At 44.0% G+C, this 27241-nt stretch overlaps 1 protein-coding gene across 1 annotated transcript in view; it reads right to left on the bottom strand.

Moving 5' to 3' along the window:
- The window catches only part of TLL1 (tolloid like 1), a 390413-nt gene that overhangs the window by 200274 nt on the left and 162898 nt on the right, over positions 1-27241 (bottom strand). The window contains exons 3-5 of the mRNA XM_086962398.1: positions 16627-16707; positions 15018-15170; positions 11626-11743 (exon numbers count right to left, since the gene is read on the bottom strand). Coding sequence (XP_086818524.1) covers positions 11626-11743; positions 15018-15170; positions 16627-16707 — 352 coding nt within the window. The remainder of the gene's footprint in view (positions 1-11625; positions 11744-15017; positions 15171-16626; positions 16708-27241) is intronic.

Here is a 27241-nt window from a genome sequence, read left to right as displayed (position 1 = left end):
CCGAACTATTTAGATAGGAGGCAAAGTTCTGAAATTCAAGAAAATGCAAAAGATGATTTCAAAGTGGTCTCTGGTATAAAAGTAAGCTTCAACCACAGATATAACGAGGACAAGATTCAACAGAGTAAAACGCAAAAAAACAAGTATTTAGGTAGATTCCGTATCCGCTGATGCCAGTTGAAGACATCAGCACAATAGAACATGTGTCATTTGTCAGATGTGCATAGTCCGATCTCCATAAACTTCTGGCTGAGAGGAACTTACCTTTCCTTTGCATATTTGCACTTTCAAATATTATGTCTCTAAGCAATCTTTATTGAGGAAACAAAATAAGGTTTTCATGTGTAACTATTAATCTTGCTCTCTAATTTCAATATTAAGTTAGGGTTAATTAAAGGTAGGTGGATTTGCCTTTCGTTCTTCCATCTCAATCTGAAAGTACCAGTACATTTGTTGCAAACTAAAAAGAGGGTATGTATACCTTTCTAAGTGCCAAAAGGGTATTTTATCTTTGGAAGATTGTGTCTTTGTAAGGATTATAGAGAGTGTGATGCTATTTTTATGTCAATTTACTCTCTACCTCCATTTCTGTGAGCATTTAACAAATATGATGCATATAAAAAGCATCCCATAGCAGTCAGGATTGTGGCAGGTATAGAAAAACAAACAGTGAAGCAGAGGGAATTGTCAGAGCAAATTACTAAAACATTTCTCCAGAAAAAACAAATTGGTTACAGTAGGAGTAGTTTTGCAGCCTGAAGAGTTTTCTGGATTCACATGCTGTGCATCTATTCCAACATCTACTTGTTAGAGCCAAAAATGTGTGCTGTCTTCCTTTTTTTTAATTTTTTCGTTTTCTGTATGTGGGTGTCATTGTCCACAATTTGGTGGTAAGTCCATTCACTGTGTGAAGTAAGACAGCGCCTGGGAAGTTCGGGGGTGTCACCGTCGTCTTCAGATTGTTTTCCTCTCACTTTCTCCCTTCTTTTTTCCTTGAACTTCCTCTTGTCTCTTTTTGCTGATTCAGTCCATGTGTTTGCTTTCCCCTCTTTCAGGGGAGGCAGTAGGGTCGCATGTGAATCCAGAAAACTCTTGATGCTGCAAAACTACTCCTGGTAAGTAACCATTTCATTTTGAAGCATGAATCCTTTTTAGTATTCACATGCTATGCATCTGATTACATAGCAGTGTTTGGTTCTTGGGAAGGATGGGTTGCAAAGAGGATGTACAGGCAAACAGGTGTCGTAATACTCTCTGTCCCTCTTGTGCCTCCTTATTCAGATGTATGTCTCGACAGTAGTGTTTTGTGAAGGTGTGTGGAGATGTCCAGGTTGCAGCTGTGCAGGTGGCGGCCAGCTGTATGTTTGTCAGGATTGCTAGGGTTGGGCCCTTTTCACTGGTTTAGTCAACCCTAGGACATGTGGGCAAGGTCTTCCTCTTCCTTGTGGAGAAGTGTGGCTCAATGATTGGAGTGGCAGACCCTGATGCAGAGATCTAGCCCGGGACCAGGGTTCAATTCCCCGCCTCGGCGGGTCTTGGGCTCAAAAAATTCCACGGACCTGACAATTCTCGCCTCGGTGCCTATTCCAATCATGGAGTCCCACTCTGCAACTCTGGGCAATAGCTTGCTTAATCTCCACAACGGCCCCCACAACGCTAAGGATGCCTGGCCTCCACCTTGGGGGTGCCCAGGAGTGGACGCCTCACAGGGAAAGCCAGGATGGGTTCCACAGCGGTATTCGTACAAGCGCCTTGAGACCCTTGCGGTGAGTAGTGCGCTATACAAGTATCAATTTACATTTTTACTTGCATAGCATATTTTGATAGTAACTACTATCCATCACACAATTGTCCCTTTGGTTACTGGTGTACCACTGCTAGTCCCAGAGAAGGAAATGAAGAGCTGATTCCCCTTTTCTCTTGTAGGTAGTACATGAGTGCTTTCCGCACATCGAAGGTATAAAGTGCCCTCTATGCTCGAGTCTTTGGATGAAAGAAGACTGGAAGTTGGATACTCTGGTTGACATCGAAAGGTGATACCACTTTTGGTAGGAACTGTGGATTAGTTCCCAGGACAACCTTGTCCTTGTGTATTTGAAGGTATGGTTATTGGGTTGTCAGTGCTTGCAGTTCGCTGGCTCTGCGGAGTGACATGATAGCTATCAAGAATGTTGTTTTAAATGTTAGGTACTTCAATATCGTCTTCTTCATTGGTTCAAATGGTTCTGCAATGAGTTGCGTTAGCACAGTATTCAGGTTCCAAATGGGTGCTGGCACTGTTCTTGGTGTAGCCACTCTCTTTGATTCTTCCAAAAATCATTTCATTAATGAAAGGGTAAAAAGGTTGTTTCCTGTTGTTCCACTGGTATGAGCGACTATGGCGTCAGGTGTACCTATAGTGATGCATAGGTCAGGCCGCAGTCTAGTAGATGGGTAAGGTATGTTAGCACCGTTCCATGTTCTGTCATTGTTTCTACTCTTCCTTGGTCTATGCACCAGTAGATGTATCTGGTCCACTTGCCTGAGTAGCACTTTCTGGTGCTCTGTTTTCTTTCCCCCCTCAGAATTCCCGCTGTCCTGGGAGCAGCTGAAGGTGTCCAAACTAGGTATTCAGGAGCCATGCCGCTAAGTTGAGTGTGGCTGGCTCTGGGTGACACATTTTTCTGTTCTTTATGGTTAATAGGTACTGAGTTGCTTTGATTGGCATGACTTATCTCTTGGACATCTCCAATAGATTTGAGTAACATAATTGTGTGGCCAATTGTGGGGCAACTACTATAAGTGACGTTCCTGATTGTCTGGAATTGTTGAGAACTCTTGGGATCAGGGGAATGGGTGGAAAGGCATAGGCAAATCTCCCTAACCAGTTCCTCGACAGGGCATTTCCTTGGATTGGTGGTGGGGAAACCTGGACCCAAAGTTTAGGCATTTTGTTTTTTCCAGTGTTGCGAACAGGTCTATTATTGTTCTTCACTGTTTGAACACTCTGCACACTACTTTCTGCTTCATCTCCCAATCATGGGAGATGTTCTATAGCCTCCTTAGTCTTCGGTGTTCTGCTTCTCGGTATGTTGTATTGTTACCATCATCATGTTCTGTTGAATCACCCACTTCCATATTGTATGTGCTAGTTTTGACAGTGGGAATGACTTTGTTCTTCCCTGCTTGTTGAGGGAAAACATAGAAGTTGTATTGCCCATCTGGGCTTTCTACGTAAGGGCTGTCTCGCTGGGTGTTGCTGTGTGGCCTGCTGGCTGAAACTCTGTTGTTTGAGTTTCTGCTGGGTTGTATAGTAACCTGCTCTTCCTGCTGGGCTTGTCTTAAGTGCACCTCCCCCCCCCCCCTCTTCCACCACCCCCGATGGACCCTGTTAAGCCCCTATTCATTTTATTCACTTTCTCGATTTGTTGGAGTGCCTCGTCTACGGTGGTCCAGTAGAGAGCCTCCCCTGTAAATAGAATGTTTATCACCAAGCATTGTACCTTGGCCATTAATCCAGAAATCCTGAGCATTGTGTGTTTCCTCAGTGTGGTGCCCATTGTCATCTGTTTGTTTGCAGTATCCACTGCATCAAACATAGATTGGAGGCCGGAGTTGGCGATATACTTGTTTACCTGGATGACTGCTTTTGCTCTTTCTGAAACTACTCTAGAGGTGTTACATCAGTCCTTCCACTTCCTCCTATTGCTGGTGGCCGTATCTGTTAACAGGATGCTTGTTTCCGGTCCAGGGAGGACCTGGCTTGGCAGTTCGGGCTGGACTGTTCCCATGAGGCACTGGGTTAAGGCTGATTTGCATATGGCCAGGTCAAACTGGGGTGGCATGGTGAGCAAAAGAATGATGGATTTAACGCAGACCTCTTGACTGGGGTTGAATGTTTTGATTTGTTCTGCATTCCGTCCATCAATTGTGCGTCTTTTGCTTTCTCGCCCTAAGGGCGCCAGGTATGCCCAGACGTGGGTCCCAGGCTCACTGTGCCACTGGATTCATGCTATCCTGGCTGATGAGGGGTGAAAAGGGTGCTAGGATGCTTGTTTCTGGTCCAGGGAGGACCTGGCTTGGCAATTCGGGCTGGACTGTTCCTATGAGGCACAGGGTCAAGGCTGATTTGCATATGGTCAAGTCTAAACTGGGGTAGCAACGGGAGCAAAATAATGATGGATTTAACCCAGATCTCTTGACTGGGACTTTCTGGATTCACTATGCTGTTCATTATTCCGCCATCTAGTGGTTGGGTCCAGAATTGTAGTCATTTTTTTTTCGTGGCCCGGGTGTCCGTTGACATACTACCATTTGGTGTCCTTCGTGATGTCGACATGCTTTCTCCGGAAGCTCCCACCTTTGGTCGCCATCTTCGGATGTTTTTCCTCTTATTTTTAAAGCCTTGTTCATCTTTAATCCCTTTCCTCCTGTCTCATCTTTCTGGCGGAGGAGGGTGGGTTCGCTAGTGAATCCAGAAAGTCTTAAAGCTGCAAAACTACACCGACAGGAAAGAAACTATACGTTTTGCAGCGTGAATCTTTCTGGATTCACTATGCTCTGCATAGACTTTGTAGCGGTTTGTCCTTATTGTGGTGGCTGGGTGGAAGATGAGCACTGGTTACTGAATATGTGCTGTAAGACCTTCTGTCCCACTTGCGCTTCTTTGTTCATTTGGATATCTATAAAAGTAGTGCTTAGTGAACGTGTGCACTGAAGACCATGTTGCCACTAGGCAAATGTCTTGAATGAGTGTGTTGGCCAGAAACGCAATTGTTGCTCCTTTCTTCCTTGTTAAGTGAGCATGAGCTGCTCCTTGTAATAGTTGCCCAGCTTGTTTGTGGCATAGTTGTACGGTTTGTGCAATCCATCGTGCAATGGTATTTTTGGTAACTGGTCGTCCCTAAAAAAACTGCTTGCGAAGGAAACAAAGAGTTGCTTTGTCTTTCTGCACTCCTTTGTCCTTTCTATAAAGTGCATCACCGCCCTCCTGGCCTCCTGTGTGTGCAGCGCTCTCTCTGTGCTTGTGGTTGGTTTTTGGAAAAAACAAGGTATTTGGATTGTTTGGTTGATGTGGAGCCGAGACACCACCATTGGCATGAAGTGGGGGTCTGTTCTCATTACAATCCTATCACTGTGTATCTGCAGGTAGGGCTCTTGAAGTGTTAACGCCTGCAACTCACTTACTCTTTGCAGTGATGTGATAGCCACTAAGAAGGACGTCTTTAGCGTGAGCATGTGCAGTGTTACCTTGTGCATCGGCTCGAATGGTGCCTTCATCAATTAGGTCAGCATTATGTTGAGGTTCCATGCTGCTTCTGGCATTCTGTTTGGAGGTGCTCCTTCTAGAACTCTTTTTACTACCTGGGAGGTGAAGAAACTTTCCCCTGTTGCTCCTCTTGTGTAAGCCACAATTGCCACTAAGTGTACTCTTAGGGATGTGTAGGTGAGTTTACTTTGCAGTAGGTGTGTTAAGTATTTTAGTACTGTTGACTCCCTTGCGATCTTTCTTTGTAGATTCTCTCTAATGCACCATTCAAAGAATCTTTTCCACTTTGCTACATAGCATTTCCTCGTGGTAGGCCTTCTTCCCTCCCTGAGCACTGCCATCGTGCTCGCCAGTAGTTTGAGGTGTGCAAACCCTAGGTCTTCAGGAGCCATGCTGCCAGGCTAAGGCTCTCTGGCTCTGGGTGTAGCACCTTTCCATTCTGTATTGTCAACAGGTCCCTTCGTGTTGGGAATCTGTGTGCTGGTGCATGCGCCATCTCCACTATTTGCAATAACCATGACTGTCTGGATCACAGAGGTGCTATTAGTATCCGTGACATGTTGCTGATCCTGCATTTGCTGAGTACCCTGTGTATAAGTGGTATCGGGGGGAAAGTGTATGCAAATGTTTTTGACCAACTTTTCCATAGCGCATTCCCTTGTGACCAATGGTCTGGTTGTCTGGATGCAAATTGTTGGCATTTAGCATTTTGGTATGTTGCAAATAGGTCTATTTGCAGTGTACCCCACTTCCGGAATACTTTCTGTAATTCCTGTTGGTTGATCTCCCATTCATGGCATGCTGACGTCTGCCTGCTGAGTCTGTCTGCTTCCATGTTGTCCTTCCCTGGGAGATGTATTGCTAGTAGGTCTATCCTCAGTGGAATGGCCCATGTCTATATCTTCTGTGCTAGCCTCAATAGCGCTACTGACTGTGTTCCTCCTTGCTTGTTAATGTAGAACACGGTTGTGGTGTTGTCTGTTTAGATCAACACCGTGTTTCCGTACAGCTCCTACTGGAATGCTTTTAAGGCACTGTTTTTAGTTCCAGGTATTTGATGTGCTTGATCACATCCTGTTGCGACCATAGCTCCCTCACCTTGAACTTGTTCATATGCGGCCCCACCTCAGCTGGGAGTTGTTCGTCTTGATGGTCACTGTTGGAGTTGGTTGTGTGAATGGTTTCCCCTGTGATATGTTTTGTTTGTTCCACCACGCTATTTCCTGATGCACTGCGTGTCTGACAACCACTAGATCTTCCTAACTCCCAGTTGCCTGTGACCATTGATGCTGTATCCATTCCTGGAACGGCCTCATGTGTAATTGAATATTTTGGACTAGGTAAATGCATGACGCCATCATCCCCATCAGCTTGCTCACCGTCCGCACAGTCAGAACTTTCCCCTTACGGTAATAACGTGTTTCCTTCAGTATTGCCAATGTTCTCTAATTGCTGTGGAACACAATGGCCTGTATGGTGTCGATCTCTACCCCTAAGAATATCTTGATTTGTTCTGGTTCTGTTGCCAATTTCTCCCAATGGATCAAGAAACCCAGTCTTGTCAGTGTTATTATGACATGATGGATGTGTAGTTTGCATTGGCTGTACGAACTTGCCTTTAAGAGCCAGTCGTCAAGATAGTGGTATACGTGTATTCCTTGCCTTTGTAACTGTGCTGCGACAGCTGCTAGGCATTTTGTAAACAGCCTTGGTGCGGATTTCAGGCCGAATGCCAGTACTGTGAACTGGTAGTGGCTTTGGTTGATCACAAACCTTAGCAGACGCTTGTGTTTGTGGTTGATGGGGATGGGGATGTGTAAGTATGCGTCCTTTAAATCTATAGTAGCCATGAAATCCCCTTGCTGTGTTTGTGGTATTACCTCTTGTATGGAAGTCATCTTGAATCTTTGAGTTCTTATGAATTTGTTCAGGAACCTCAGATCTAGGATAGGTCTTAGTGTTTCGTCCACCTTTGGCGCCAGGATGTATGTTGAGTAAACCCCTTTGTTCCTTTAGTTTTGCAGTACCACCTCTATTGCCTCCTTGCTGAGCAGTTCTTGCGCCTCTAGCTGCAAGAGCGAGAGCTTCTTTGCTGAGTGTGCCTTGCTTCCTGGTTTTCTGTTCGGAGGTTGTTTTCCTAACTCTATACAGAATCCGTATTGTATGATGTTTAGTATCCATTTGTTCAATGTGACCTTCCTCCATTCTTATTCTTTCCCCTAAAGGTGTTGAGTGTTCAAGGTACTGTTTGTCGTTGAACAATCGGCTGCAGTTTTTCTTTATTTGTTTCGGCCCACCTCAAGGTGTTGCTAGGGTGGGGGCCTGTTCCATGGTGGAGTCACTTGGTTGAGGGCTGTTGGCCTCCTCTTCGTGTTTGTCCTCATCCGTTTCTGCACCCTCTAAAGGACTGGCCCCGGGGCTGGCAGTGCCAGTTCTGCTGCTGCTGTCCCTGTGGCTGCTGGCCTTGGTTGTTCCCTTGGTAGCCTTGCTAGAACGTTTCGTTCGAGGTGGTAGGCACGTTGCCTCCTCTACCACCCGGCCTTCTCGTGGGTGTGCCTCTTCTCATTCCCCTGAACTGCAACACTCCCATGGACCTTGCTGTTTCGTTGTCCTTCTTGAGCTGCGTCAACTTGTGGTCAACTGGCGTGTCGAACAGTTGCTCTCCATTAAAAGGCTTTGCACCTCTGGCTTGAATCCCGAAATTCTGAGCCATGCATATCTTCTCTCGGTCACTGCTATCATCATTAGCCTGCTTGATGTTTCTGCAGCAACCTAAGGCCGATTTTAGGCATGTGTTCGCTATGTTCTTTCCTTCTTCTACCAGGTGAACTGCTCTTTGTTGGTACTGGTCTGTAGATGCTTTAGGAGCAGCCCCACTTCAACATGGTGCTGGTAGGCGTGCCTGTTGATCAGGGTGTCAGAGTTTGCAATGCGCCAACGTATTGCTGCATTTCTCTCTACATTTCTCCCTATGAGATCCATCCTCCTACTCTCCTTGGCTGGAGGTGGTCCGGCATTAGTGGGTACATTGGCCCTCTTCCTAGCTGTTGCTGCAATTATGGAGTCAGGTGGCACTGACCCTTGGATGTATGCAGAGTCCTTTTAAACATGTTTGTACTTCTCCTCAGTTCTAGGGGTCACAGCTTTGCATACTGCTGGCTCCTTAAAGAAGTCTCTTCCTTGATCCAGCACATTAGCGAGCATGGGCAGGTCTGTTGAGGCAGTGAAGTTTCCAGGAGGAAACATTCCTTGGGCTTCTCCTCCTTCATTTTCACTTCATTAGTCTGTGCAACCGTTTGTACGACCATGTTGTAGATCCCTATGTCGTCTGGCGGCGAGGGCCTCGGAGGGTGTCTACCCCTTCTTCCAGTGATTTGGCGTAGAGATCTTGCCATTCCATGTCTTTTGCCTCCGAGGACGTCGAGTCCCAGTAGGATTGCAGATCTTTGTCCCCTTCTCCCTCGACCTACAAGTCTTCGTCTCCCAGTTCCTCGACTGGTTCAAACGTTTTCGTCGGATCCGCGTCCTCGTCGTCCCTTTCGACTTTGACCGCGGATTTCGGCGGGATGGTGTATTGGTTCATCTTATCGTCAAAGTCCTTTTTCTACTGAAGGATGCTCTCCATTTCGGCCTTGATCCTCCTCTTCATTCCTCTCCATCTTGGCGGCATGTTCAGCATCAAGGATTGGAGCGGTTCTCTTCGGGGCCGTCGACGACGATGTCGGCCCTTCTTTTCTCGGTGCTGAGGTGTCCTTTTCGAGGGCAACCTTTGACGAACTTTGTTTTTCGTGGGCTTTCGCCGATTGGGAGTCTTTTTCTAAGGATCTGCTCGGTTGACTGTACCTGGTAGCTGTTGCTTTATTCAAGTGTTTTAGCGGCAAAGATCCCTTCAAAGACTTAGCTTCACTTCTACGAGTGTCGCTCGGGGCTTTAGCTTCACCCTTTCGAGTGTCGCTCGAGTGTTTAGGGGTCGACAACGCCCTTACCTCCTTCGACGTTTTCTTATGGACCGCGACGACCGTGCAGTCCTCGGGTCCTTCGGCGATGTTGTCCTCTCCACTGGAGAGACCCACGTCTCAGAGGGATGAAGGTGGGCCCTGCCCCTGCATGTTGTGATTCACCCTTCTCTGCCTCTCCCTTACCTTCAGGGTCTTGGGTGTAAATGCCGAGCAGGCGTTGCAGCCTTCACTGCTGTGGACGAGCGGCAGGCAGAGGTTTCAGACTGGATGCACTTGTGGTGGCAATTGGTGCAAAACTTGAACGGTGTTTTGTCCATCCCCATGCTCAGGGAGCCCCCTGTGAGAGCTTTCTACATCAAGCGTCGAGGGTTTGGTCGTAAACCTCCCTCGTCGCTCCGGTTTCCTTATTTGAAGTCTGGTGAAAACATGATTTTCGTCGATTTTTTGCGATTTTCTTGATTCGTCTTCCAAATCTCTGGAACTCTTCGGCAACGATCCAGACCCAACCGCGGAACAAAGAATCTGAAGATGGCAACCAACGGTGGGAGCTTCCGGAAAAAGCATGTCAACGTCACTAAGGACACCAAATGGTGGTATGTTGACGCCCACCTGGGCCACGAAACAAAAACAAAAAAAAAGACTACAGGTCCAGAGCCAACCACTAGATGGCGGAATAATGCACGGCATAGTGAATGTAGAAAGATTCACCCTGCAAAACCATTAACATAATGAATTGCTCTGAAAGGACTTCATTAAAAGAGAAACATTGGAGTCATTTATATATGTGATTGAATATTTATTAATTGTTGAGTACAGCACTTGATCTTTGCTGATAGCAACTGATCCAAATGAATGCTTGTTTTGCCAATAATAGGGACAAAAAGAGTTTGTTGTGAATCCTTAAAAGAATTCCTATGGTAGGTCACCACTGGATGTTTCAAGATGGCTGCCTGGCATGGATGATGTGACAGTCCAACAAAGAAGAATACTTCAGAAGGTATACTAACTATTACAGTGACTTTGGTGAAGCATAGTTTTAGTACGAAAGGAACCACAAAAGAGATGCACAAAATAATAAATGATGTAATACATATAGGAGACTAGAGTAGTTTTATTTCTAGAGAATTTTATTAGCCACTTTTAGAGATGTTAATGAGCATTGACTTCTCTGAGCTTTTTTTCAGGTTAGTTCATCAAGAACGCCATTTGAGTTAGTGGGTGATTTTCAAATATTGTACTACATTCAGATGAAAATATAGCTGTCATAAAAAAATCATATGACTTATAGTCTTCTGTAGCATTAGCTATTTGAAACCATTTGTTTGAGATAAAGTTAGAGCAATGTTACCCTAAGGCTGATCACAACCAAAATTGTATTCTTCATACTGAAAGAAAACACTAATTAGGTATTATATACATAAAAATTATATCAACTGTACATAATTCTACATTAACACTAGACTCACAATAATCCCCATATCCCCTATCCAATGGTAGAAAACCAGCACCTTTAAACAGTTGTCTCCCCACACTGTCTTTAAATTAAGACTAATCAAAAAGTATAAAAACTAATGCATAATATAAAATTCAAATACCACATCAACTGGCTATAACAAAATGACATTGGCTTAAAGTTAAAGAGTTGATCCGATTCCAGAAACATCAAGTTGCTCTTCCATATTTCCCCTAAACTTTATCCATATTTCTCCAATGAGACATTCATGAGCAACCTAACCATATGAATGTAGTTAGCAAAAGAGAAAATGTTACCCTAATTTACTGAACAATAATAACCAGATTCTGTGTTTCAAAGAAAATTAACTTAATTAAGCAGGGGTAGTATTTTTAGGGACAACCTCACCTCAAAGGATAGCTCAAGAATACCAAACAGAAGAAGATGAGATCATATACTACTGTGTACCGACATGACCTACAAAGCAATTGATACTTGGCCTTTAACAAAGCATGTATGAAACCCTGACCCAAACTAGTGATAGAGAAGAACAAAGTAACTGACACAAATCAAAAAGAACAACTCACACTCAGGTATGAGAAGAAATGAGTGTGGAAATGGCAGGTTATCTATTATACCATTGTCAATGGCATAACAAAAGCCATTTAGTAAAGTTAAGAATGAGTAGTATGTTGTATAATTGCCATTTGTTTTAGAATTATTGCATTTTCTCAGTAATAGACCACAGGAAATAGACCAGAGGCATAATTTTAACATTAGTTTTAACATTAGTATTTTACAACACTTGTGTAAAGGGGCTGTCCAGAATAAGCTAGCCGAATATGAACACTATTGACGATGTGCCATGTGTGTACTTTTTCACAATTTTAACTTAAGGTTTCACCTTGCAATTACTTTACTAATCTGTAGCCCGCTCTGACCAATGTGTTTTTATTTATACTCACCCACAAGGCCTGTAAGTAAACACAATATAGCTTTCTTCATCAGTTCGTTCAATGAATGTAACACATGTATGTTTCTCCCAGTGCCTCATAGCCTGTTTGAACATGGCGCGCTGGCTGCCTGGAAGAAATACGTGGCACAAAATAAGACAAAATATTTAATATGTACTTGCTCATTCAAATTCAGTTCTTAACCTTCTTTTGCAATGTGCAAATTGTGAAAGTGGCCTCAGAGCTGTACCCACTTAAAAAATAATCAACCTGCTGATAAATCTCTTCTCTGAATATCACCTCACAACCTCCTCTTCTAGGTTCTAAGGGCCATTTTATCAAGAAAGGGCGATACATTATCGCCGCTTTTATCGGCAGGAAACGGGCTTGATAATATGCCCTTGTGAATTACCGTAGAAGCCCAGGTTAACACCAGAACCTGGGTTTCTTGATAATATGGCCCCAAATTCCTAACTCTCACCTTGCAGTGTAATTGCAACATATTAAATCACAGCATTGCGTTTTACATACTCATACTTTACCATACCTCCCCCTTCACTTGCGCTTTACAAAACTGAAAATTCCTGGTCAGTTCAACTCCAAGCTAAGATTTGTTTTCACAATGTGTTTCCCCTTTCCTCCTACCTCGTTACTAGCCTAGATCTCTACCCTGCAAAGCAATCTCGGCCTTAAAAAAATTGCTTGTCTTCCTTCAACAAAAGAGTTGAATTTAAATCTCTCTATCTTATGTAAAATGTTCACAGGCTACAAACTAAGCATATCTTTCAATCAACGTGGTCATTACAATTTATTTCAGGCCAAGCTAAAACATGAAGAAGAGGAGAGAAACAGCTGAGTGCATGTGGTGTACAACTATGAACTCTCTTCCACTGAACTAAATCTTCCACTGAACCAAGCAGCTTAATCAAATTTGCTTTCTGTCAACAAACAACTCAAAACTAAGACCTTTAAAATATCCAGATATTCTCAATGTACTGATCTAGGATTGTTTATCTAGGTATACTATGTAATACAACTCTAGAGTGATTGTTGGAAATCTGTGTTTGTGTGTAAGTATTAAATAAATAAATAATTATTCATTCAAGAGTTAAAGCAATTAAGAGTACTGACTTAAAGCACACTCTGGTTAAATCTTGTTGAATCTTTAAAACAAAATGTTGTAAACAGTCTATTTTAGAATCATTGGATGTGTGTAAGCTAGGGAAGTTACCTAGTGTTAGAGATCACCTCAGCATATCCAGGGAGTAAAGCTGTAGTAGGATGCTGTTAAAATCTACAAATGAATTGCTGGTTCTGACTGCTTACTCATTTCATGTTTTGTACAGTAAAATATTTTATAAGACTCCAAAAGAAAAGAAAAAAACTTTTAAAGTTTGTATAATGTTTATCGTACAAAAAGTCTACTTCAATCTGCTTATTTATTGCGTGTTTTGCTTGACAGAGATATTTTGCTTCTACAACACACAAATTCTAACTCAGGTGATTCCAGCTTAACCGTCTAATCTATCAGGTTCTAGGTGCCTTTTTTATATTTTTTGTTTTATTGAGGTTTGCAAGCCCTTAACATTTGTTTCTTTGTAAGACATGAATACTACACTCAAGAATGCCTGGGAATACACTTCAATAGAGAAATAGCAGGAGTTCTTAGCAAATCGTGTTAATGGTAATCGCAAATTCCTTTTGTGAATTCAACCCCAAACAATATTTAATAAGGTATCACAACAACATAGGATTGCATTTGTTTTCAAGTCAACTTTGCACAATGCTCGATTTTTCTTGTCTATTTACTTACCAATATGGCACATGTATTGATATACCTGAGAAGTAATTATTTATTCTGCCATTTGAGATTAAAGAACACCTAATAAAATCGCCCATGATTCCCAAGCAAAAGTAAGATACACTGCATATAGTTACCATGCATATGATTTAAATAGACAGACAAGAGTAATATTGACGTAGTTGTTTTAAAGGTGGGATGGTGGCTAATATTTGCAAAGTTAAAAAAAAATAAGACTGGCCCCAACCAGAATTTCTTGGAATGTTTTCAAACTATTTTTTACTCTATGTTTTATATTCTTAGTTGTTTGTTTAGGTAATCCCCTTAGGCATGATAACCAGTTATTCAATATTTGCAAACTGAATAGTCTTTAAAGTTTTTGTGGTTTCATGGGTGAATGATTTTCAATTTCTTGTTTTGCTTTTATCGGCTTTTAAGGAACCAGTGATTTGTGTGTCAGCAAACTGCCAAAGCTACATATATCCCTTATTTGAGGGCTTATATCTGCGGCCGGCATGTAAACAAGAGTTCAGTCAGGAGCACAGTTAGCATAGATTTAATTATCAGCGATTTCAGTATCAGCCATACTTCATTCTTCCTTTCTACAAAGCAATGCTTTTGATACATACATTACATGTTTCATGTATGTCCTATCCTGCATAACAAGACTACTTGAAACAAAAAAGGATGCTGTTTGTGATGAATGAAAGCTGCATTGGCTCATGGAAGGGATGGAGTTGGTGATGCTACATTAAGAACATCTAATTGAAATGGTGGTCTTGTCAACTGGATGCCACTGCTTAGTTCACTCGAATATAGCACTGCGGGCTCACTAGGTTTCACATGTGGAACCTTGCCTAGGACCTTGCCTGGCACTTCCAAGCACAGACGAAAAATTACTATCCAAAAGATATGTTTTATGTCCAGGCCTGTTAAAATTCTTTCAAGTGAGTATTGTTCTTGTCTGTCTTGAACAAACCCTTTCTGCTGCTTTTTAGTAAATAGAATGTATCTGCATTACCATATAGAGCAGAACAGACTCAATATTTACTCATTGGCATTGCATTTGTTTTCAACACTTAGGTGCTCACTATGACTTGGTAAATATTGGATGCGATAATTATCACAGCCGATGGACCCCGACACCGAGACGTTTGGTATTTATCAGATGCAATATTTATCACCAATAATAGATTTTGGGGGAATAGCATGCATATTTTTTGTTTACTGCATCAAAATCTGCATGTTCTGGGAAATATCAGCCATCTCCCCTGATGAATTATGGATATCTAGGTGTTTGTTTCGCCATGTGCTATCTCCCAGTTTGTTCACAGATAGTCATTTGAAAAATATGATGAACGGGGCAAAGTCAGGAGGGTGGAAATGGATCTATATACTATAGAATTTGAATATCAGACCACCCAACTAGAAAGTTAAACATCATCTCAGTCTCTGAACTCGCTTCTAAAATACATATATATATTAAAAAAAATCATAGACTTAATATTGACAAACAATAGACAGATATGGCCGGTGCTACATGTTTTCTCTGAAACAGTCCAGCCTCTAAGAATTCAGAGTAGACAACAGCAGAGTGGGTTACCGGTAAAATTGCCTCCAATGACGAATGGAATGACGCCTCCGGGCCATATCCGCTCAGTGCGCGAAGTCGCAGCTCTTGGAATGCGATTCTTCTCACTTTTTCCTGAGGTCTTTTGGATCACTTTTTCTCTTGTTGCGTTCACCTGCTCAGCTTCTACATATATACGTTAAATACCAAAATAAAACCTTACGTCATTGCAAATACAGAGCATCCAAGCAACTTGCAGCAAACAAAACAAGATGACAGCATTTCGGAGTGCAGATGTGCTTGGTTAATTAAGATTCGCGGATCCCAGGGGAAGCAGTAATGAGGTGAACATATCTTTCAATCATTAGCTCATAATGCCCTGTGGACATTCACTGTCCAATCTGGAATTCTCCTGATAACATTGTAACTGCTTTAAACCTATTACCACAGGCAGTGTGGATCATGGCATGGAGGAATAGTCGAATTACTCAAGAGCGCTGCTGTCTTTCACCACCTAATCACGTGTACTAGTTCTCAAAGCTGCACAATTTCCCAAGCACACCATAAACAAATGATGTCATCTAGGGACATAAAAACTGCAGGCCCTGCACGAATGCAACAAAAGTATATTTTCCTGACTTAGCAGGACCATATATTGCTTGGTCAACATACTAAGGTTCAATGTCATATAATGAACAAGCTTTGCTTTTGTGGTCTGCACATCCCTTAGGACACCTACAGCGTAGCTATTCTGTGTACAGGTTCGCGCACCAGTCAATAAGCTAATCATAGCTATGCCGTTTTGTTTTCAAATGTGCAGCCATTAACGTAGGTTTAGTGAAACCTTCTCGTCAAGTAGTACAAATCTCAATGAAATCCGGGTCGGATTGGAACAAAAAATAGGCCCGGCACCAAAATAAAAGTAGCCCCCATTAGCGAATCAGATAGCCAGGAAAAAAGGCCCACATCTGCAAATCAGGCAAGATTTGAACTAGTAAGGGTCGGGAGACAGCATGCATCTGTGTTTGCTGCAGGCTATGTTTTGCAGTAGTGTCAGGAAAATCAAGAGTAAAACAACAGCCCACCTAGCCATAAAACAAGCCCACAAACGTCTAAAAAAAACACAGCCCACAAACTATCTGCCAGACCAGCCCGCCGGTCACTGTCTGATTGCCCTAAAGGCCAGTCGGACACTGAACCAAACGCATCCTCTTCCCCGAGAAGTGTCACAACAAATGTCTTTCATAAGAAATAAATCCACGGAAGAAGACACCTGTTAGCCATGAATGTATAGGCATTGCCGTTTTACGTGGAAAATGGCAACACTGGCCCACCCATCCATTGTTTCAATCAATGGAAGAGCCCTCATTCGTGTACGCAAAGGAATGCGCAGCTCCATTCTGCGTGTAACTGTAGTGGACATCGCATTAATTCTTAATGAAAAACAGTGATATCGCCTGCAAGTTCCAAAGCTGCATTGCGGAGCAGCGGAAAACCTACTGCAGCGGAGGCATTTAGGGAAGCGCAAACACAGTAGTGTATGAGGAGCACTGATGCACAACAGTGGGCTGCACGCGCTCCCTGGGACCGAGTTCAGTGTACCCAGTGGCAGCCTGTCAGGCCACGCGCACCTGTCACATACCTGAGCCCAATCTTCTTATCCGAGCTATAAGCTGGTAGAGCGCCGCTCTTTTCTTCAACAGATCCCGGTCTTCAAGGCCACCTAGAAAAAGAAAAGGAGAGAAGTGAGAAGAATGAAGGTGCCAAGACCTTCTTTTTAGAAAGTCACATATTGCAAAGCACAGAGAAGTTCATATTTTACCTTGCTTATCATAAGGAACAAAGCAGTTTGATGTCTCGGAGGCTCATAGCGATGCTTTAGCCAAGTTTAAAGACAAATCAGACACAATGATGAGAGGATTTTTTTGAAACATGCTCTAGAAACAATCAAGGAATTGTGCCTTGTTCAGACAAATAATTTGATTAAATATATATAAACCACGGGGATACGGACTAGCTATCTGGTCCTCTCTCTCTCTCTTGATACGCATACAGACAAATAATGACACATCATGTCATCATCATTGAAAGTTTTTTTTTATGTCCAGCATGACCATAAAACCATACAGTGACTACCAATTAGATATCACTCTGCCATACAGTGATGATACAGATTGTTGTCATCTTCTTAGAAGGTATTTTCCTATCTATGATTAACATAACAAAGAAATAACAAAGTAAAAGCAACTTAGGGCCAGATGTAGGTGGCCAGATACCGAGCGGTATTTGGCTGAGAGCAATGTAGGTGAGTTGAAACCTACTTGCAAAATAAGGAATCTCAAAATTGCGATTCCTTATTTTGCTCTTGCATTTAACCCTTTCGCTGCTGATGACAAGCTCAGCTCGTCATCACCCACGGGTGTCGTGTGCTGATGACGAGCTGAGCTCGTCATGGAAACAGCAAAATGGCAATTTGCAGCACAGGGCAAAAATCCCCGCAGCAGCCATGTGGTTAAGGAATCGGATATAGCGATTCCTTAAATGCAATGTAAGAAGCACTGAAAAAAGTGCACTTCAGCCTTAAGGAGTCACTCATTACCATCAACTTCAAGTAGGTGGTAAGTAGCGATTTCCTTTAAAAAAGCACTTTATTGCTTTTTTAAAAGTGCCATGTGGCACACATCCATGCCCTTAGGGCATGAATGTGCACCACATGTGCACACATGCACAAGTCAGGGGTGCAACATGGTGTTCTTTAGACACCCTGGCACCCTTGAAATAGCTCCTGCTATTTGTGATTCTTTAATACCGAATCGCAAATATCTTCCCATTCATTCCTATGGGCCACCTAGCCCATAAGAATGAATGGCTAGGTATTCCTTATTAACGAATCTCAATTAGCGATTCGTTATTAATGAATAGCACTCGGAGGGCATTGAGGAAAGCCCCAACAGAGGAAATACCTGGCGTTCGGCGCTGTTCAGCGCTGCTGGTCACCGCGCCTGTTCTCTCCAGTTCTCCTGCTCTCCCTCGCCGCCGCTCTAGCCACCACGGGCGTTGAGAGGGGGGAGCGGCCACGGAAGAAGAAGACTACACATCCCAGCGGCCCCTGCTGGGCTCAGGGACGCCGCCTACAGCGTCACAGCAGCGTGCTTTGAGGCGCAGAAAGAACAGACACCCCTGCTGGGGAGCGGGGGTCTGCAGCACTCGGAGGGCATTGAGGAAAGCCCCAACAGAGGAAATACCTGGCGTTCGGCGCTGTTCAGCGCTGCTGGTCACCGCGCCTGTTCTCTCCAGTTCTCCTGCTCTCCCTCGCCGCCGCTCTAGCCACCACGGGCGTTGAGAGGGGGGAGCGGCCAACCAGAAGATGACTACACATCCCAGCGGCCCCTGCTGGGCTCAGGGACGCCGCCTACAGCGTCATAGCAGCGCGCTTTGAGGCGCATAAAGAACAGACACCCCTCCCGCGTCGCGGGACGCGCGCGGGCGGAGCCCGGGCAGAGGGCGGGCCGTCTGTGGCCATCCGGGGACGACGAGGGACGGGACGGGCCACCCCCCTTGGTCCGCACATCTCTGATACTATATACAGGTACTGTACTCTGGCCAAAGGGAATTTGCTCAGGGCAGTGGAGCCCTCGAAAGCTATTCGCTAAACCTCTACGGCAGCACGTAGGAGGATTGGTAGAATCTAACGCCGCACATTGTTGTGGCGATAAGGAAGGAGACCGCAGGGGAACGATGTCCACTCACCCCAATACACGCTCGACCGGGATCAAGTCTTCCAAGAGAACAACCCCTAAGCCAACACGGGGGGATACAAAGGAGGCAGCCCACGCAAAGGGGAACAAACCCACAGCTATCGACCTAATGCTAAAAAAAGTTACAGGGGAAATTGAACGAATGGAACGGAGCTTATCCTCCTCGCCCAATCTCATTGCCATCACTCAAACACCCCCTAGAGACGCATTACTGATTGATAGCTTAAACACCCAGGGCAGTGTGTCTCAAACAAACTATGATACAGTGGATGTCCCTTGCGCCCAAACCTCAGGGCTAGAATCCCCTGGACTTATTGACACGGCCCCTCGGAAAGCAAGGAAGCGAGTGGGGAGGAATAAGGGTCAGCTGAGGCAGAGGAAAGCACCCCCAAGAACCAATTCCCCAATAAGCCTTCAAGAATATAATTCATTAGAAAATAATCCCCGAGCAGATACCACTCCCCGTGGGTGGATCGAACAAGTAGTAATAGATATTAAAACACAGCTAGAATCCTTCATTGCGGCACAACTAAAACCCATTATAAGCAAGGTAGATAAAATAATGTGCGAGTTCTCCAAACAAACCAAGGCATTAGAACACGCACTCGCAAAAACCTCCGCTGATCAACCTCAATCGACGGAGGAAACCACAAATGATAAGGCAAACACAAAGAGGGCCCAAAATAACAACTGTGTTAGCCATGTCCAACAGGCTATAGTCCAGATTCATGAGGCCCCTAACTCTGCCCAAAACCCCAAAGGGGGTACAAATGATAACTCTAGAGGGAGACAACAACAAGGTTCGAATAACATCCAGAGGGAGAAACCTCCCATACAACCACTAATGCAATGGAGACAAGATGAGCGTCCGCAGAGAGAAGGGAATTACAATCATTGTTATACAGACCCTGATCCCTTTCACAACACCAATACTCAGGCACCACACTTAGATTTACCCCCCGAGGCGAACCCCTTTGTAATACTCTTTGCAGGGGTTCCCGAAAATAGGCCTAACGAGAGAGAAACACACCTACAATTGCTCTCAAAAATTTCCAAATGGCTGAACATCCACAGACCCTTAAATAGTGGGGAAAGAGGAGAGATTCTAAGTGTAAGAAGGGTAAATTGGGTTTGGGGGGAGAAAGAAAGATATTAGAGGAGACTGCATAGTCGCAAACTTCACGGACACCAGTCTGGTAGAGTACATCCTGAAGAACTCCAACAGGAATAAAACCAGCACTATCTGTGCTCTCCCACTTGGATATTTCTACCCAAGGACACGAAACAACAATCGTGTGGAGGATGAGGGAGGATGGACGCTGGTTAGATCACAGCGCCCATACAGACCTAGACTAGCAAGCAACCTCGAACAGCCCTATTCCCAGCGGGATTATCCTCAATGGAGGAACAGATATGCCCCATTTCAATCTCTAGAGGACATAGATTGACTCAAACTCACTCCACCCATTCAAAAGAACATTATAGGAAGCCCGGCCACTAGTAGCTATCTTGGCCCACAACTAGGGACTACAGGGGGGAACGAGGAGAGTATATCAACTAGGGGACTAGACTCACCCCGGCTTTAGAGGGAAAAGGAAAAAACAACCAAACTAGATCTACCACCAGATGGGGTGGAGAGAGCAACTGAAACCCATATGGCAATAGGCAAAGGAAAGCAGGAGGGCCTGACCATCCTATCTTGGAATGTCGCAGGGCTGGAAGCCAAATTAAAAAACAAGGAATGGGTAGAATTTATCAAATGTTTTCATCTGATAGCACTCCAGGAAACATGGGCAAGAGACTCGGGCCCATGCCAACTGGAGGGCTACAAATGTTTCTTTAAACCCGCACAGGGCACAAACTCGGGAAGAGCAAAGGGAGGCTTAGTTTTATATGCAGACTTAGACCTGAAAGGTTTCTGGTCATATACCGATTGCTCCTCACATAATATACAAGCAGTTAGACTTACTCATCAGGGGGAGTGTCTACTGTTCGTGAATTTCTACAATTCCGGACCAGTGGAGGGAAATTACCCAATCTTAGAGCAGTTGGAGAGCAGTCTAATCGAGGAATTAGATCAAAGGACGACGGGGATTGAACCAACTGTCCTGTTGATGGGGGATTTTAATTGCCACCTATGCCCCAAATTACTCCCCTTAACTCCCGATTGGTCAGGTTGCCCTTTAGAAAAGGGCCCCCACTTTTCACATACTAAAGAGGGTACATTACTGATGAAGTTATTAGACAACTTTGCCCTCACTAAGGTCATGGATTTAGCCGCTTATAAGGCAGGTGAATCCCCAATACCAACGTTTAAGGGTAAAGGAGGGGGCTCTATAATAGATTACGTTATGATATCCGCCTGGGCTAGGGAAAGGATCATAAATACTAGGACAGAGTGGAGTCCCTTTAGTGACCACAACCCTATTATAATAGAAATTAAAGGGAAAGATCTTATTAAAAAAGTACCAGGGGTGATCCAACAAGTAGAAATTCAACCAACAGATCGAGGGAGACGCCTAAGGTGGTCAGTGATTAACCCCCAAGACTTTTATGTTAAATTAGTTAGTGAAGGGAAAGATCACATAGAGACCTGTCTAGATGTTACAATAGAGGGTAGAGGAGTAGTAGAGGCGTTTGAATCCTTAACTAAAATCATAGAGAAACTCCTGACAACCAAGAAGCCCGTAAACCTGCAATCCACGCCCAGATGGTTTGACGCCAACTGTTCTAAAGCGTTAAGAGACTTAAAACAGAGCCTGAAAATGACACCAAGGGACAAAAATGAAATTACGCGCCTTAGACAGAACTATAAAACCCAGGTTAAGATCAGAAAAAGCACCCTCCAAAAGGAAACCTGGGCAGACTTAAGGGAGGCCGGCGAAAACAAGGACTATATCCAGTTCTGGAAAATTATAAACAAACCATGTTTTCACGACTCAAGCTCCCCAGTCATCAGCTCAAACATTCTGCCGGAACAATGGATTGCCCATTTTAAATCCCTGTATAATCAGCAGGACGTAGACATTGGTGACGGAATATGGAGGGGGCCAAGGGCGGAAAAATTCGAATTATCCCTGGATGAAGTTCTTAAGGCAATCTTAGGGTTAACACGAAACAAAGCCCCGGGCCCAGATGGAACCCCCCCGGATCTATTTCTTAGCAACACGGATCTTTGGGCCCCAATGGTAATGAGAGTATTGAATGCTGCCATCAAAACGGGCCTGCCGAGATCATGGTCCACTGCGGTGATTGTCCCGATCTACAAGAAAGGCTGTAGGGACAGCCCGCAGTGTTATAGACCAATCTCGCTCATCGACGTCTCTGCGAAGGTACTGGGGAGGGCACTTCTCAACCGCCTACTGGATTGGACTGACACACATAACATCTTGGTGGACACCCAGTATGGGTTCAGAACGGGGAGATCAACCACCGACCAGTGCCTCAACCTATACCTGCTCACTGCTAAGTACACTAAGGCGTCTGAAGGCACCATGTACATGGGGTTCATGGACTTAGCAGCGGCGTTTGACAATGTTAACAGAGCCAAACTATGGTCGATCATGTCCAACCTGGGAATTGATCTGGATCTTATCAACATCCTAAGGGAACTTCACTGGAACACCACTGCCAAGGTCCGCTACAGTGCGGGGCGGGTGAGTACCGATCCCTTCCTGTGCTCGGGCGGGGTCAGGCAGGGGTGTATCCTGGCACCTTTCTTGTTTTCCCTCTACATAAACGGCCTGGAGAGCGACCTTTTAGCATTGGGAACTGATTGCCCAAAGGTGGGCTCACGTCACCTGCCAGTACTTTTGTACGCCGATGACGCCGTCCTCCTAGCCCGGACGGCGGTCGGCCTGCAGCTCTTAATCAAGGGTTTCGCAGATTTCATGAGAAAATTGGACCTATCTGTAAACATGACAAAATCCTTCATCATGACAGTGGGGAAGAAACCTCAGAAGAAATTCGTATTCAAACTGGGGGATCATGTCTTGGACAGTGTTAAAACATTCCCATATCTGGGTCTTTTATTCGACGAGAAGCTAAAGTTCGCCCCGCTGGTAGAGGAGAGGGCGAGGAGACTCGTCTCAGCTAATGGAGCCATATTAAACTTTGCTCGTCGAATGGGAAGGTGGTCCCCAGAGCAGGTGCTGACTCTGTACAAATCAGTCAGCATCGCAAAGACTATTTACGGAGCTGAAGTCTGGGGTTTCAGAGATGCTCAACTAATTCAAAGCGAGGAAGAGAAATTTCTAAAAAAAACTGTTAAAACTTCCGTTGAGCACCTCCGCTGCAGTAATACACAATGAGCTGGGAATAACATATATAGCGGACTCGATTAGACTGAGACCCATACTGGCCTGGATCAAAATTTGGCTAAATCCCAACGCGGAACTATCCAGACAGATTATCCAGGATTGTTTGACGAAAGAAAAATGCCTCCAAATCCCCTGGCTGAAATATATCAAAGATACCCTGGGGGAAATAGATGAACAAAGATTATTTTTGGACCCATCCTTGGTGGACATATATACCAGTCACTCGGTACAAGGGCAATTGCTGGACAAATTTAGTGGCAGGAGGAGGGAGCTTGATTCTATTAAATCCTCGGTAGTTGCTCACTCGCTAGTTTCGAATCAAGTTGGCATGGAACCTTACGTCTTTTTATTGCATAGCCAGCATGAGAGGTTTTTAATGACTCGTTTTAGGCTCAATTTGTTGCACCATAATTTAGCTCATCCATCAGGGTTTACTCCAACAATTGAGCAGAAGGGTGCCTGCGGCTGCGACAATAGGTCTCCACAGGACACCCTTCATTTTGTATTATTGTGTCCTTTTTTTAAAACACCCCGTCAAAGATTTTTAGTAGGGATTTTAAAAGACTCAAAAATCATCCATGCCAAATCTGCCTTACTGTTTCTGCAAAGAGCCACTGAAATGCGAACCCTATGTGCCATTATAAGCTTTCTTAAAGTTGCTTTTAAACTGAGAAACACTATGGGCTGTTGAAATTGGTAGGCAATGGAGTTATCTATCATGTGATTCGGAGCTTTTGTATGTCATCTGCACTTTGGTCCTATTACTCTCAATAACTCTTCTTTTTAAAATGTGATGCCCCTTTCCTTTCATTTTAAATAATGATATGTCGTTGAGAAAGTTTGTGATCATGTTTTTTACTGTGATGTATTTTCATGATGGTTTTTAACCTTCGAAATAAATAAACAAACTGAAACTGAATATTAAGGAATCGCTAATATTTTAGCGATTCCTACCTACATTCAATTTAGCGAGTCCTTAATAGCGATTCGGTAAAATCGCAATTAAGGACTCGCTAAATTGAATTTACATACATCTGGCACTAAATCACCAAACGTTTACCAACTGGATTAATAAAATGGCTCTGTATAGACATTCCTAAATTGCTAACACGAACATTAGCTAAACCACCATATTAGGCATCCATTTTAAAACCATGTTCTGTGCATTTCTGTGGTACTTCTTTTAAAGGTTTTTACGAAGGCAAAGGTTAGTTCAGAAGAGCCAGAGCCCCCTATAAGTGTCTCTGGTGTATGCCTGAGGCAATGGATGCAAGTGAGACTGTGAAGCGAAGCACTAAAACCATTTACACGTCACAACAAGAGTTGACATGCTTCTTGCAGGTTGACTGTAGCATGTCCACAGTGGCATTAGCAAACCGTCGCAAAAGTCACATTTAAAATCAAACTTTAAAAAAATGAAAATGGTATAAGACAAATCTGTGCCATATGGGAAATTTTTACTTATATAAACTAGCTAAATTTAAGTGGAATGTACAGACTATTGTCTGCTGATAGTAAAGGTGCTCCAAACAAAGATGGCGAAGATATCCAAGGCACATAATCACATTTTGTGGCACCTTGGAGTGCTCAGTAACTTATCAGGAAAGGGTTGGAGTTAGAGTTGAGCTAATCAATAGAGTGCTTGATGGGGATGAGTGTGTGAACAGGTCTTACAAATACAGAAAACAAAATGGAAATATACAATTATTGTTTGCCGTGGCAAGGCTGTGTATCAGCTAGAAGGGGTATTCCAACACTCCGCAGACTGGAGAGCACAGAGAAGCTAAGGAAGCGTGCTACTGCCTTCCCAACACATTCATCTCGATTTTCAATAGCTACATTGAACTTTGTTGCTTCATTTTTTATGGATTCAGCTGTTTGTTTTTGCACATAACACTTCCAGTACATGTTTGTCGTTTAATGATTGCAATGTCCAGACTATCGTTGCCGAGTTACAATCACTCTCACATGGAATCTCCAAATTGATATCGTATTGTAATGTGGCACAGGTGGCAGCATATCAAAGCTGCATGTGCTTAATGTGAAATGCCAAAAGAACAACTGATGGGCCAAAACCGGCCCTAGGATGCTTGTTTCCAGTCCAGGGAGGACCTGGCCTGGCAGTTTGGGCTGGACTGTTCCCACTTGGTGCAGGGTTAAGACTGATTTGCATATGCTGGGTCCAAACTGGAATGGCATGATGAGCAAAAAAACGATTGATTTAGGCCCAGATCTCTGTAAAGGGGTGAATGTATGACATTTTCTGCATTCTGTCCATCAATTGTTCTTTTTAAATGTGAAAACCCAACATATTCTCATCACCTGTCCTCACAGTTTTACTCCATTTCTCAGCTATGAATGATAGCTGCCTTCCTTGCTTATTCTCAGCAGTGACGCAGTAGAGAACCTGACATGGTGGTAGCCGGACATGCAACGGGCACCAATGTAGTGTGACTCTTCAAGTACCTAAGCTTAGGTTATACCACAAGGTTCATAACCGCAACAATTTTGTCAGGAACAATGAAGATGGAGTGTCTAATCTGGGGTTAAAGTAAGGTTGTCTTTAGAATTTAAAGCTTGTTAAGGTTGTAACCTCAGGAGTTCCATCTTGTACTAAAAGCCTTCCCTTTTCCTACAGCCCTAATCACAGAGACCTGGAATGATTTTTGAAGAATGGACCCTTAGGGTTTGAGAGAATTCACCAGATTGGCCTGTAGTGATGAGTATATCCTTAATCTACCAGTCCTCTCGCTATTATGTTTCCCTGACGGAGAGGTAAAGGCTGTGTCCCAGGGGCAGCTGCTCCCGGGAAGCAGCAGTAGGGGGAGAAGGAGGTAGTAAAAAAATTAACTTGCCTGCCGGCTGGCCGGATGGCCAGCTACTGCTTCTCCTCCGTCCTCTTCCTGGCTACTTCTGTGCAAACAGGAAGCAGGATGCACTCACCCCCTCCACCCCCCATAATCAATCGGAATGCCGCAATGCAGCGTTGTGATTGGTCTGAGCACTGTAGTTCGCGCTCAGCCAGGGAATGGGAGCCTGGGCATGTTCTCCACCCAGGCTGCAATGTAGCCTGGGTGAAGAACATGTAAAGTACGTGTGACCGTTTGGCCGGCCCGAGAGGACCAGCCAATTAGTTATTGCGCACTCAGAGTGCCCACCACTCATCTCCCCTGCTCTGAGAGCAGAGCATATCCACCCCACCTCTGCAAGACACTGCAGCAGGAACAAATAAAATGATAATAACGTCAATTATTATAATAGTTCCCTTTTTTTTCACTGCAAAAAGCAATGGGGCGAAGATGCTCCACCTTAGCGGAGGAGCCGCCATCTCGTACAGTTTCTCCCATCAGTAGTACCTTTTTGGATGTAAAAGAGGTCACTCAAACACTGCTCTGCTCTTTATAATATTAAATCACTTCCTTTACGGGAGGATCAGGAAATTAGGCATTTCCAGGTTCCGGTCCTACTCACCAGTGTTCCAGAAACACTAGACCCACACCCCTTACAATGTTTGTGCTTCAAATTAATCAGAGGCGCATTGGTAAACAATTTGATCACTAAAGGTAAGTTCATGGTCCATGTTGGCCAACAAATAAGCCGTTAAGAGAGACTCTCGGAAATGGGTACTCACAAACATTTTTCCAGGGGCCACAAAGTATGGTCTGTTGCGGGCCTGAGGGCTGCATTGATAATGTGTATGTGTGATATAAAGCGCTCTGACACACTGCGTTGTGATATGTAGAGCTGTAAAAGAAATAAAACAAAATAGTGGTATTTAAATTCATATTTGTGTAAATACTGGGACAGACCAACACATCTGACATTCTTACAGTGAATGCATAGCTCTTACATACAGGGACAGAACAAAGTCAACAGCATGCCTTTCTTAAGTACATGTGAAGTGATAAGCTGAGTGCCTTTGCTTCCCCTCCATTACATTAGGTGTGAGGCTCCCAGTAGCTTCCCTTCAGGATATTTCAACAAAAGGAAGCCTGGTGGCCCCTTAACTTCGACCTTTGTTATAAGGCCAGTAGGAATCTGATAAGCCCGTTGCTCATATATATTGCTGGTCAAAACGAAAACAAGGCAACTTGTAGGCACTGCTAAATGGGCCCCAAAGTCTGAAAATTATATCAGGACAAATTCAGCATATTTCTATGGGACTCAGTCTCTTGGAAGG

The sequence above is a fragment of the Lissotriton vulgaris genome, chromosome 3_1, assembly GCF_964263255.1.
Source record: "Lissotriton vulgaris chromosome 3_1, aLisVul1.2, whole genome shotgun sequence".
In the NCBI taxonomy this organism is placed as follows: domain Eukaryota; kingdom Metazoa; phylum Chordata; class Amphibia; order Caudata; family Salamandridae; genus Lissotriton; species Lissotriton vulgaris.
Note: the sequence above shows the minus strand (reverse complement) of the source record. Positions and strands in the feature narration are given on the sequence as shown.